Source organism: Geotrypetes seraphini, chromosome 11 (assembly GCF_902459505.1).
Source record: "Geotrypetes seraphini chromosome 11, aGeoSer1.1, whole genome shotgun sequence".
In the NCBI taxonomy this organism is placed as follows: domain Eukaryota; kingdom Metazoa; phylum Chordata; class Amphibia; order Gymnophiona; family Dermophiidae; genus Geotrypetes; species Geotrypetes seraphini.
The window spans coordinates 1962551-1976132 of NC_047094.1; the positions used below are offsets into that span (position 1 = coordinate 1962551).

Genomic DNA, 13582 nt, shown 5'->3' on the forward strand with positions numbered 1-13582 from the left:
ATATTTCTAAAAAAAATTTTAATTGTTTCCTATCTTTTTTGGTTCTATTACCTTTATTACTTGTAGAGTCCCAGCAAGGATCCAAGACCAAATTAAAATCACCTACCACCAATAATAATCCTTCTTGATTTTTCAGAATTATACTCAAAAGTTCTTCAAAGAATTTCCCTTGGTTAATATTAGGAGCATACAAATTCACCAAAGTCACTTTTTCCCCATTCAGCTCCCCTACCCATATGATCCATCTCCCTTCATCATCCTTCCATTCAGCCTTTCCATTTTTTTATCAAATAATATCCCCACCCCTGCTTTCTTTTCTCCTTAATAGCTCAAATTCGTACCAGGTAATCTTTAAAATTAATCATCATCTGTGCTCCCATTTTTTGTAAAAGTGTTTCTTGTACTTAGCAAATATCATAATTTAACCTTTTCATCTCCTTTAAAAACAATTGGCATTTTTGAGGTCTATTAAGTCCATTCACATTTAAACTTTCCAATCTTATCTTACTTCCATTCATTCTTTAAATAACCGTTTCATTTTATTCTCTTCAACCTTCCTACCCTTACAGATCTTACAATTTTTTTCCAGGTCCTCCTTAATTCCCCAACCCCATCTCATCCACCCTCCCCTCCCCCCACTTCCCCTTTCCGCCTTTCTTCCCTTCCTCCAAGACTCTGTGTGATTCTCTCACCCACCTCAATATAACTTATCAAACTTCAAGCTTCTTCCCCCTCCTTCTCAACATTCACACATCCCAATCACTTTCTTCACAATTATGCCTAATTATATTCATTGTTTCATCTAGATTATTTAAATGAAGAACTTATTAACTTATTTTCAGTTAACTACTTTATATCATAGTCATTAATCTTGTATCAGTCTATCATCATGCAGAAGCCAAAGCACCCTTAGATTTCTGCCCCGGCTCCAATTGCTGTTCCTCCTGTTGCCTTTTCTTGGATGTAGCAGTAGATTCCTGCCAATGATACTTCTCCAATTTTTGTAATGCTGTTGAACCAATAGCCGGCCCAGTTGATTCCATCAGGCCCTCCTTAGATAAATAATCCTCTGCTTCAATCACAGTTATAACTTTCTTATGAGTACCACTGAATATTATCAAACGGCCAAATGGAAACAACCATTTATAACGCAAATTCTTCTGTTTCAAAAAACTGTAAAATTGGGCGAAATTCCCTCCTCTTTTGCAAAGTAATAGCAGATAAATCCTGAAATATCTCAATGTTGTAAGTCTGCCAGGTTACTGTACCCAATTCTCTGGCCTTACGGATCAGTCGCTCTTTATCCACAAAATTATGCAGGCATACAATTATATCACGACGCTTTTCAGACATTCTGGAACCTGCCATCCTGTGAGCCCTGTCTATTTTCACTGTGGCTAGGGGAGATTCTTCTGCACTCTCAGATGTTAGCATAAAGGCAAATATTTCCTGCGCCACTTTTGCAGCGTCTTTATATACCTCGGTGTCGGGGACCTCTCGTATCCGCAAATTCTGCTGCCGAGATCTATTCTTCAAATCTTCTATACAATTCACACAGTCTTTCAATTGCTGTTGGGTGTCTCCCACCTGGCTACCTATTGTCTTCAACATTATGTCTTGCTCACCAACTCGCCGCTCGGTTTCTTCCACTCGTTCCAACAGGTCCGCCAAATCTTGCCTTATTTCTTTTACAGCATCTTTAATTTTCCCCTTCACTGCAGCCACTTCACTCATTTCCAGGGCCCACTGTTGAAGTTCTTCCTTTATGGCTGAAACCGCTGGGTCTCCATGTCTCCTCCAGGGTAGAACCGTTCATTCTCTCTCCTCTGACGCACTCTCTCCTGACTCACATGGTGTCTCATGGACGGTTCCTGGTGTCAGTTGGAGGCCACCTTTCTCCTGCCCTCTTTCCTGAGAGCGACACTCAGGTTTTTATCCCACTGGCATCTCCCAGTTCTCCAAAGAATCTTCAAATGCTGCCTTCTTTCCACCCCCCTGCTTAAACTTCACATAGAGGGCGATTTGGAGCCACCGAGGTCAGCGCTCCCTCCTCAGTCCGCCATCAAGGTTAGTGACATCACCAGAAGTCGAGTGAACATTTAAATCTATCTAATGAGGTTTCCTCTCGTAAATGGGAAATAAGTTCCAGATTTGGGGACTATAACCGAAAAGATGTCCATGCGTCTAGTATTAATAACTTTCAAGGAGGGGATGGAAAATAGATGTTGTTCATTTGATCTCAGGGATTTTAGAGTATTGTAAGGAATTAATAATTTATCTAGGAAGGCTGGCATATTTGAATCTCTGACTTTGAAGGTTATGAGGGCTAATTTGTATGTTATTCTGTGTGTGATCGGGAGCCAATGTGCGTTTTTCAAGAGAGGTGTAACATGGTCAAATTTTTTTGAATTAGTGATAATTTTTATTGCTGTGTTCTAGATATCTGTAACCTCATTTTTTTGTGAGATACCTTTTAGTAAAGAATTGCAGTAGTCTGATTTGGATATTATGAGGGAATGGATTAAGATATTTATTGCTGCTGGTTCAAGTGTCCTTGCCAGGGATCTTATCATATGCAATTTATTACGGAAGAAAAATCACTATCTCAAACTCAGTCCTTCTATACCAGCATTCTCAGTGCAAGGCATGAGGGTCAGTGGCAGTGCCCATTTATACTCCGATTCTTCCCTCTCTCCTTAAAGAATGACACGGGGATGGTTTCAGTCTCCGGATGTAATCTCTTCCTAACTGGCAAGGTGATTGAGCACACTTGAGAGAGAATACCATTGGTCCTCCTCCCCCTCCCTTCATAAATCCCCATCTTACTTTGAATCCCTTGCCCTTAAAAGGGGCGTTAATGCTTGCAACAACTAGTTACACGATTTAGCGTAAAGGACTGGTTGTATAAGGATGCTTTTGAGACCTAATCACCGGAGTCTCTTTTGATCCCATTCGCTACTTAAACTCAGCTGTCCTCTGTCTTAGGCTCTGAGAAATTGAATTAAGAAAAAAAAGTTCTTAATTTTCGATTCCGTTTTTATTAATACTTTTAAAATTTCTTACCCTCTTTTTGTACTTTACTTTCATGTGTCCTTTACTATGCTTATTGTAGTTCTCCCTACTTCCCTTATGTATCAGTACGTCATGTTCGTGTGTGTCTGTTGTAGTTAATAATTAAGACTGTTTTTAATTGTAAATCGCTTTGAATTAATGATATTGCAATACATCAAAATTTTAATAAAACTTGAAACTATAGAAGCAATTCTTGACGACTGAGCCAATTCTGGAGGCCACATTACAGTAAAGATGTGCACAGAATTGAATCGGTTCAGCGAACGGCCACCAGGATGATCTCGGGGCTCAAGGGTCTCTCGTACGAAGAGAGACTGAACAAATTGCAGCTCTACACTCTCGAGGAACGTAGGGAGAGGGGAGACATGATCGAAACATTTAAGTACCTCACGGGACCTGTCGAAGTGGAAGATTCTTTCTCAAGGGACCCTCGGCCACAAGAGGGCACCCGCTCAAACTCAGGGGCGGAAAATTTCATGGTGACGCCAGAAAGTATTTCTTCACAGAGAGAGTGGTTGATCATCGGAACAAGCTTCCAGTGCAGGTGATCGAGGCAGACAGCGTGCCAGACTTTAAGAATAAATGGGATACCCATGTGGGATCCCTACGAGGGTCAAGATAAGGAAATTGGGTCATTAGGGCATAGACAGTGGGTGGGTAAGCAGAGTGGGCAGACTTGATGGGCTGTAGCCCTTTTCTGCCGTCATCTTCTATGTTTCTATGTGATATGATAACTTTTGATCCAATGTTACAACTAGAATTTTGATAGTGTTAACCGTTTGTAGTGGGATATTTTTCAGAGAAATATGAGTTTATTGTAAGATCCTCTTTCCAGGGAAATAACAAAAGCGCTAGGTTATTATTATGCAGCTACTGACTAACTTGGTTCTATCTTTTTGTTAATGTCTATTAAATCCTTTGGATTTCCGACATCGATAGGATGCAAAAGTTGTATATCGTCAGCATAGGCATATACTGAGAATCCAATTGATTGACAGAGTGTTAGTAATAGTGCCAAGATTTTGAAGAGAAGCAGTGACAGAATGGAACCTTGTGGAATACCATAAGTGTTAGTGAAGTTCTCTGATAGAATTGTTGAATCTCACCTTGGAGGATCGATCCATGAAATTTGAATGAAACCAACATAGAACTTGGTCGGAGATGCCTATAAAGTTTAGTCTATTAAAAAATAGGTTATGATCCATAGTATCGAAAGCTGCGGATAGATTGAGGGACACTAAAAGAACAGATTTATGATGGTCTAAGAAGTATAGTATGGTAATTGTTTTTTTTTTTTTAAATATCATTTTTATTAAAAAGGCAACAAGAGAAACAAGCATGATACAAAAATGAGAAAGCAGGCAGAGGCATCAATGAAAAAGAACACAATAACCATCAACAAGAGTACATAAGATGCCAGCAAGTCATAGGACTGTCCAGGAGCAAGAACAGCCTGCCAGTATGGTAGTTGTTAATCCAATCATAGAATGTTCTGTAGAGTAGTTAGTTCTGAAACGGGTTTGATTTGGGTGAAGTATCTGGGTTTTATTGATGAAGTCAGTAATTTGGTTGAATACAACTTTTTCTGCCAATTTTGTGAGAAAGGTATATTAGCAATTAGGCGATAATTTGATTCATTATCAATTGATCCTTAATGATTGAGCAGATGGTTGACTCTCCAAGATTTTGGAAGGTACCCCAAGGTCAAACTACTGGCGATTAAATTTTGAAGAATGGGGCCAAAGATGGGAAAGAAGCGTTTTATCAAAGAGGGAGGGAATAGTTCAAAGTGTGATCCCTTAGTATTAATACTTTGGAGAAGCTTTTTAAGATTGTTTAATGATGGCAATTTGAAGTTGTTGCATTTTGCAGTTGGTAGTTTTGCGAGTTGGTCCTCATCCACAGAAACTGGGATGAAATTTGTTTGAAAACGTTCTCTGATTTTAATAATTTTGTTGTTAAGTAATCAGCCAAAGTCTTGGGCTGAGAGTTTGCTATGTGATGTTGAATATTTTTTCAGTTTGAATGACAATGATTTTAGAATTGAAAAGAGAGCAGACTCTTGCTACTGTCGATGTGAAAGTGTATGCCTCTACAATCAGAAAGAGACTGCACAAATTTAACTTGAATGGGAGGTGTGCAAGGAGGAAACCTTTGCTCTCCAAGATAAACATCAAGGCCAGACTGAAGTTTGCCAGTGAGAACGTAGACAAATACCAGAACTTCTGGAATAGTGTTCTATGGACAGATGAGTCTAAAACTGAATTATTTGGACACCAGAAAAGAGGACATGTTTGGCGTTCACCAAATACAGCATTCCAGGAAAAGAACCTCATACCAACTGTGAAACATGGAGGTGGAAGCGTCATGTTTTGGGGATGCTTTACTGTAGCAGGACCTGGCCTAACCTTAATCCTAACCCTGGCCAGCTCACCATCATAGAATCCATCATGAATTCTATCATGTATCAGAGGGTACTTGAGGAACATGTGAGACCATCTGTAAGAAAATTAAAGCTGAAGCAGAACTGGACCCTGCAACATGACAATGACCCAAAACAAACCAGTAAATCTGCCAAGGACTGGTTGAAAACTAAGAAATGGAGAGTCTTGGAGTAGCTGAGTCAAAGCCCTGATCTTAATACCATTGAGATGCTGTTGGGTGATTTGAAACAAGCTGTACATGCAAGAAACCCCTCAAACATCTCATAGTTGAAAGAATTCTGCATTGAGGAATGGGCCAAATTTTCCTCAGTCCGATGTCAGAGACTGGTAGATGGCTATTCCCCTTTGGCTTCTTGCAGCGTCTCACTGCAGTTATTTCAACCAAAGGGGATAACACTAGCTATTAGGGTTTAGGGTGTCCTAATTTATTCCTCAGAATACACATTTTTGTGGGTATCTTTTGTTTCATGAGTAAATCATCAAGGAAAGTTTTGTTGTTTGCCTGTAATTACATCACTTTCTTTTCCAGAGATAAATAAAAATAAATTTGACATCCTCTTCCCCAACTTCATATGGCCACCCATGCTGAGGTTCTTAATACCCTGAGAGAACTCAAGCCCTCCAGCACCATCCTCGACCCCTGCCCATCTAGCCTCCTACTGTCTACAGAAGATGCCATTGTGGAATCTATCCTCCCCATCATTAACTCCTCCCTCTCCACAGGGACAGTACCTCTCAGCTGGAAGTCGGCTTTTATCAAACCCACTCTCAAAAAACCCACCCTCGATCCTAATGAACCCGGCAACTACTGCCAAGTCTCTAACCTCCCATTTGTCTCCAAACTCCTAGAACGAATAGTTCTCTGCCGATTACACCCTTTCATTGAAGAACAAGCTGCCCTGTCCCCTGCTCAATCCAGCTTCTGAACAGGCCACAGCACAGAGTCAGTACTCCTGGATATCACTGATCACAGCTGGTCGATACTCGACAAAGGCAGCGACACCCTACTAGTCCTACTTGACCTCATTGCTGCCTTTTTCAACCACCACCTCCTTTTATCCAGACTCTTTGACCTTGGAATCAAGGACTCTGCCCTCCAGTGGTTTACCTCCTTCCTTCACCAAAGAACCCAGTCTTACTAGGGACGCACAAATCTAACCCCAAGCCCATCAAATATGGCGTTCCCCAAGGCGCCCTTCTATCCCCCCTCCTATTTAACCTCTACATCAGACCTGTCATTGATATAGCCCAGAAGTACAACGTTAAAATCCACTCCTACGCCGATGATATCCAGCTGCTCCTCCCACTAGGCGAAAACCGATCTTCCCAAATCACCAACCTCCAACACTGTCTCTCTGACATGAAAACCTGGATGACAAACAACAAACTACAGCTGAACGCCTCCAAGACCAAATTTTTATGGATCAGGAAAAAAAGTACCAAATACACACGCCCAACACTATCATGGGACTCCACCTTGCTAACTGCAGCAGATCAAGTACACAGCCTAGGAGTAACATTAGATGGTCACCTGTCCTTGTCCACCCACAAATCTCAAGTAGTCTCTATCTCCTTCTACTACCTCCACAAACTGAGAAGGATCAAACCCTACATCTCCACACCCGACCTAGCTCAACTCCTCTACGCCTATGTCCTCTCCAGGTTGGATTACTGCAACTCCCTATTTAATGGAGTAGCCAAAAAAGATCTCAAGTGCCTCCAGCAGGTACAAAATGCAGCAATCTGCCTCCTACACAACCTCAACTACCACCGCGCTGAACACTGGCTTCCAATTAACCAACGCTGCACATTCAAGGCTCTGGTAATAGCGCATAATATAATTTACGCCACCACCCCTACCTACATAAAATCCAAGCTAACCCTGTACACCCCCACCCGCCCCCTCTGCTCGGAAATGGAGAAACGCTTATGCATCCCCCCAGGAAAGTCCCTATCAGAAACCGCCTGCAAACGCTCCTACAGCCACTTCATCCCCCAAATATGGAACCACAAATCAGATTACAGAACTCATTGATGACCTTCCGGATAGCGGTAAAGACCCTCCTCTTCAACTAAAATTCAACCACAGTCTACTCCTCACCCCCATTAAACCCCCCTCCCCTCTACCCTCTCTTTTCCATTCTTGACGTCTACTTAAATTGCAGCATAGTCCATTCTCAACCTGTACTCAAATTGCTGTACAGTCCTTGAATTTAAACTACTGTATTGTCTTTGTGTTGTCCAAATGTACTCCACTGTGAATGTTTACTTGTATGCCGTTCTGAGCTACTGGGAGGACGAGATAAAAATCTAAATAAATAAATAGAATATGTGAACATTTCTTAAGAAAGAACTGAATATTTCACGGGGTGTCCTAATTTTTTCACATGACTATATTCCTGTAGAATCCCCTTGAATCAAATGTACTAATGGCGCTGAATAAAAAACATTATAAGTAAGGAATGAAGTAAATCACTCTAAGTCTCCATCCTCTCAGGCCCAAGGCAGACAACCCATTCAGCAATTGATTATCTGATATATCAAACACTGATGTTAAGTCCAAGGAAACTGAAAATGGCCTCCTGGTCCCCATCTAAGTGTGCTCTAACATCACTCACCAACAAAGTTAACATTTCTTCGGAGGCAAGCAGGGATATGCAGGCACACTTGTTGGTGAAGTCCTCTGACAAACTTTGCCAGGCAGTTCTTCTGCAATATCACTCAAAAAGATGTTAAATGAAGCTGGCCCAAGGACAGATCCCTGCGGCACTCCACTAACATCGTTTTCCTCCGAGCAAACTCCATTTACCACTATCCTTGTCTCCTTCCACTTAACCAGCTTTTAATCCAGTTCATCACTTTAGGGCCCATTCTGAAGGCATTCAGTTTATTTATCAATCACCTATGCGGCACCGTGTTGAAAGCTTTGCTAAAGCCAACTGCATCTAGCGTCCCTCCCATATCTAACTGTTTGATCACCCAGTCAAAGAAATTAATCAGATTTGTCTGATAAGACCTGCCTCTCATAAAACTATGATGCCTCGGGTCCTGCAGTCAGTTCAATTCTAGAAATCTCAGTATCCTCTGCTTAAGAAGCATTTCTATAAGTTTACTCACTGAGGTCAGATTGCCTGGTCTGTAATTCCTCACTTCCTCTCTTGTATAGAAGAACCAGATACACCCATCTCCAGTCCTCTGGGACCACTCCAGACTCTAAAGAAGCATTGCAAAGATGAGACAATGGACCCGCCAGAACCTTTCCGAGTTCCTTGAGTACCCTGGGATGTATCCCATCAGGCCCCATCGCTTTGCCTATCTTTAATTTAGCTAGCATCCATTCTCATTTGCCAGAATTTTCTGCAGTCCTGCCCCTGGTTCCTACCTCCTTCCCCTTACTGCCCCGTCACTCTCCTATCTTCTACTCCTTCCCAAATCTAACTGATGTAATGCTACCTCGCTATCTTACAGCTCATCTTATTGTACACCGTCTTGAACTGAAAAGGTATGTTGGGATATAAATAAAGCTATTATTATTATCTGTGAACACAGAACAGAAATAACTTATAAGCAGTTCAGCCTTATCCTTATTCGTTTCTGAATATTTGTCCTCTTCACCCTTGAGCCTAACACAATGCCATTTTAACACTGCTTCCTATCACTTAAAACATTTTGTTCTCCAATTTTACTTATCAGTTATCTTTTCTATCTTTGCTTTTCTGACAGCTTTTTCACAAAGTTTTGTCTATCTTCTTCTCTGTGTGATATCTTGTCTTTTTTTTCCTTACCTTTTCAGCTACTACTTCATTTCTTGTGCCTTTTAAAGCTGAGCAGCCATAACGTTAAACCTTTCCATCCCTTATTTTTATTACCCTTCTCTGTAGTTTTTCTAGTATTGAGATAATTTGATTTTTTTTTTAAGCTTTCTTTATGATTGGGCTATGAGTTCCAGTGGCATTACCACTCACCCAATGGATTCTGGGAAGGTCAGTGAGATGTCATTATACAGCAAGCCAGTACAACCCATGGAGTGGATACCACAACCTAATGACAAGCAGACTGCCATTCAGCAAACTGTAAGACTACAGCTATTTTGTGTTATCACCAAGAAAGTTAAACATTTTTTTAAAATTTACTTACTAAACATAAAACAACTAAAACCAATATATAAAATAATGAAAATGTAAAAATGTTCTTAAAATACAATGCTCATTACAAATAGTTACACAAAGGCAAATAATTTTCCTTGCAAACAAAAATATGTAGGAGAAATTAGGTCTTATCTGTCCAGTCCAGATGCTTGTGTTTATATTCTCCTGCCAGTAAGTGGACACTGAAAATTAATGACATCATCTCTTACCAGTGACCAATCAGTATCACTAATAACAAAACCCTAAGCGCGCATGCGCACTACTACCTGCGTGATCCCTGCCTCCGTAATCCGTAACTCTGTGGCCGGCAGAGAAATGTTAAAGCGTGTAGCGTGCACATTCGCGCATGATGGTTTGGTACGAGTGCATACGTGGTGGTTTCCTCTATCCTTCGGTGGTTACTGTGCACTGGTTGCCCTTCACTGTATAAACGTAATAGATTTTAAAAAAAAGGTAGGTGGGAGAAGGGGCACGATAAACAGACAGGTAGTGGGGGCAGGGACATTGATAGACAGACAGAAATAGAGGAGGGCTTTGAAGAGGAGGGCAAACACAGCGGCGGCAGCAGTTCGTGCCGGTGGGCCAGAAGAGACCAGGAAGCTGGGATGGAGGGAGGGTAGGAACGGAAGTTTGGGAGCAAGGAAGAGAAGCTGCTGGACAGGGGGGGGGAGATAAAATGAAGGGAGAAGGGCTGCTGCTGGACAGGGAGAGCAGTGAAGGGGTGCTGCTGGACAGGTATTGATGGACAGGGGGGAGGTAAAAGGAAGGGAGAAGGGCTGCTGCTGGACAGGGGGAGCAGGGAAGGGGTGCTGCTGGACAGGGGGGAGGTAAAAGGAAGGTAGAAGGGCTGCTGTTGGACAAAGGGAGCAGGGAAAGGGTGCTGAACATGGGGGAGGTTAAATGAAGGGAGAAGGGCTACTGCTGGACAGGGGGAGCAGGGAAGGAGTGCTGCTGGACATGGGGGAGGTTAAAGGAAGGTAGAAGGGCTACTGGACAGGGGGAGCAGGGAAGGGATGCTGCTGGACAGCCAAGGAAAGAGAGAGACAGAAAAAAAGACAGACAGAGGTCAAGGAGAGAGAGAAAACCAGACAGAAAGCGGCCAAGGAGAGAGAGAAAGACAAGACACACACATGTAACGGGCTTAAAGACTAGTTTATCATAAGAAAGCAGTAAATGAAAGCAGCTCCTAAAGAACTGAAGTTAACCAAGTTTTACAGAATCCAAAGAAAAGCTAAGCAGCCAGAAAAGACATTCAACAGTTGCAGAAAAGTAAAAATGGCTTTTGAAGGTTAGGTTTCTAGACTGCTCTGGGGAGAAAGAAAAAAATTCAGCAGATAAGATCTAAATTTTCAGATATTTGGGATGTACCAAAGGGGTGATTTAGGGAGAGAAGCCACAAGCCTGAAAGCAGAACTCTGGCCCATAACGCTGCATCCTCTCAAGCCTTAACAATCAAGTCTATAATGACAGATAAAAGAATGCAGCAAAGTCCAGGTGGCTGCTTTGCAAATCTCGAGGCAGAAGCAATCTGGGTCAATCAGGATGCACCAGGGAGGGGAAGGCTTGCCATTTTGAAGAGACAGGCCTGCTGGTCGGAGATAGTAGGCATCCCTTTGGCCAGCCTTGATAAACAAGGTAAGAAGGGGAGTGAACATCCCTCCCACTGCAGGGGGTTGCTTAACATCAAAAGTGGGAGTGGGCATCCCTCACGTTACGGGAAAGGGGGGGGGCGTTGCTTGACAGCAGCAAAATTTTCTGGCAGGTCTTAGCTGTCGAGCCTTACTTTCCTGTTAATGCCTGAGCCAATCAGCACTTGGGAACTGATCAAAAAGTAAGCCTAGGACAGCTCAGACCTGCCAGAAAATTTTGCTCACAAATATAGGACAGCAGGGTTAGGGAATCACTCGGTGATAATAAAGAATTGTTTGGAGTGCTTGTTTAAATATTAATGACCTCGTTGTAATACATTTGCATGGCAGAGTTGGAGACTGCTCGGAAAACACCACGATAAACCGCTTTGATAATCCACTGCTAAAATACATGAATGCTAAACTGGCTGAAATTGGTTTAGCAACCATGTTAGTTTTGAGAATATTCCTGAGTGCCCTTGAGATGGGCCCCAAAGTAACGGACTGGGGAAGGAACTGATTGAGTGGAAGGTGACAGAAGATAGCGGTCAATGGAGATCTCTCTGAGGAAAGGGATATTACCAATGGTGTGCCTCAAGGTTCAGTTCTTGGGTCTGTTCTTTTTAACATTTTTGTAAGCGGTATTGCTGATGGGCTGTTGGGTAAAATTCGCCTCTCTGCAGATATCAAAAGCTGCAATAGAGTGGACATTGAAGTAAAAGGCTGCTTACTTTACCTCACTGGGAATTTTTGAATGCATTTCTGGAGAGAAAGAAGGAAAGACAGAAAATCCCCTACATCAGACAGTATGCATACCACAGTTAGAATAAAAGAACATAAGAACAGTTTCTCTAAATATAAAATTGATGAGAAGGACTTGCAAATTCCTGACACGGGATGAGCATTGTGCCACTGCATCAAAGTAGTGTTTTATAATAATTCCCTGTTCCTTTCTGCTAAGCACAACACAAATAAAAAAATAGACAATCTCCAAACATGAGAAAGGACCTAGCAAAGCTTGGGGGCTGAGGGTCATTTGGATTTCCTTTACCAAAGCAGTCCCCATCATGGGTGGGACCCCTGAAGGGCCAACACCAGAACACGCTCACCGAACACTGCGTCCCGACACGCCTGAAGGTCTACCCAGTAGTGTCTGACAAAGGAATGCAAGGAAGACCAAACCACAGCCTTACAAATGTCCACTGGAGGCACTAGCGAAGACTCAGCCCAAGAAGCTGCCTGACCCCTAGTGGAATGAGCCTTGAGAAATTCAGGAACAGGCTTCTTCAGAAGATAAGCAGAAGCAATAGTCTTCTTGATCCAGTGTGCAATAGTAGTGTTAGAAGCGCCATCCCCCTGACGAGGACCCACTAGAAGGACAGAGATGATCTGATTTCCGGAGCTCTTGGGTCCTCCGTACATAAGAGTAAAAAACCCGACTGACATCCAACTTGCACAACTGCTTCTGCTCAAAAGATCCCTCCCAACTACCCAACACCGGGAGGACCACAGCCTGATTGACATGAAAAGGAGAAACTACCTTAGGCAAAAAGGAAGGAACAGGCCTCAAAACAACCCGCTCCCTAGAAAACTCCAAGAAGGGAGCCCTACAAGAGAAAGCCTGCAGTTCAGAAACACGTCTAGCAGAAGTAATGGCCACCAAGAAGACTGCTTTAAGAGTAAGGTCCTTCAAAGAGCAGTTGCCCAATGGTTCAAAGGGAGAGCACACTAGCACTGAAAGAACTAGATCCCAAGATGGAACAGAGGGTCATACGGGAGGCTTGAGCAATTTGGCCACCTGCAAGAAGCAAATCACAACAGGAATGGCAGTCAAACGCTGACCTTTCAAGAACCCACGAAAGGCTGACAAGGCCACAAGCTGAACCTGGAGAGAAGACCAACCCAGTCCCCTATCCAGGCAATCCTGCAAGAACTCTAAGATGTTAGGTAGGGAAGCGCGAAAAGAGACCACTCCACGCGCAGCACACTACTCCTCAAATAGACACCAAACCCTCACATAAGCCCGAAAGGTGGAAAGCCTCCAGGACCCTAAGAGAGTTGAGATCACTTTATCTGAATACCCCTTCTAACTTAGGCGATCCCTTTCAAGAGCCAAGCTCTAAGACAGTCTCCAGCAGGTGTGAGTGAGCTATACCCATCTCCCTTGGTAGGGCTGTTAGAATTTGTTTAGGGTTTCTAGTCCCCATTTTTGGCCGGATTGAGCTTGGGTGAGCCCTATTTGGGGGTCCATCTGACCTCGGGGGTGTCAAACCCAGTGGGTCTTTTGCTG

The 13582-nt window shown here is 42.8% G+C and overlaps 1 protein-coding gene across 6 annotated transcripts in view; it reads left to right on the forward strand.

The window, feature by feature from the left end:
- LOC117345590 (interphotoreceptor matrix proteoglycan 2-like) overlaps window positions 1-13582 on the forward strand; it is an 85455-nt gene that overhangs the window by 58843 nt on the left and 13030 nt on the right. For 5 of the 6 annotated variants that reach the window (XR_004536465.1, XM_033914463.1, XM_033914465.1 and 2 more), the window contains one exon: window positions 9436-9589. The exons of the other annotated variant lie outside the window; for it this stretch is intronic. Coding sequence is in view for 4 of the 5 variants with exons in the window: in XM_033914463.1 (XP_033770354.1) it covers window positions 9436-9589 (154 nt within the window). In the remaining variant the exon portion in view is untranslated. The remainder of the gene's footprint in view (window positions 1-9435; window positions 9590-13582) is intronic. 6 annotated transcript variants of the gene reach the window in all.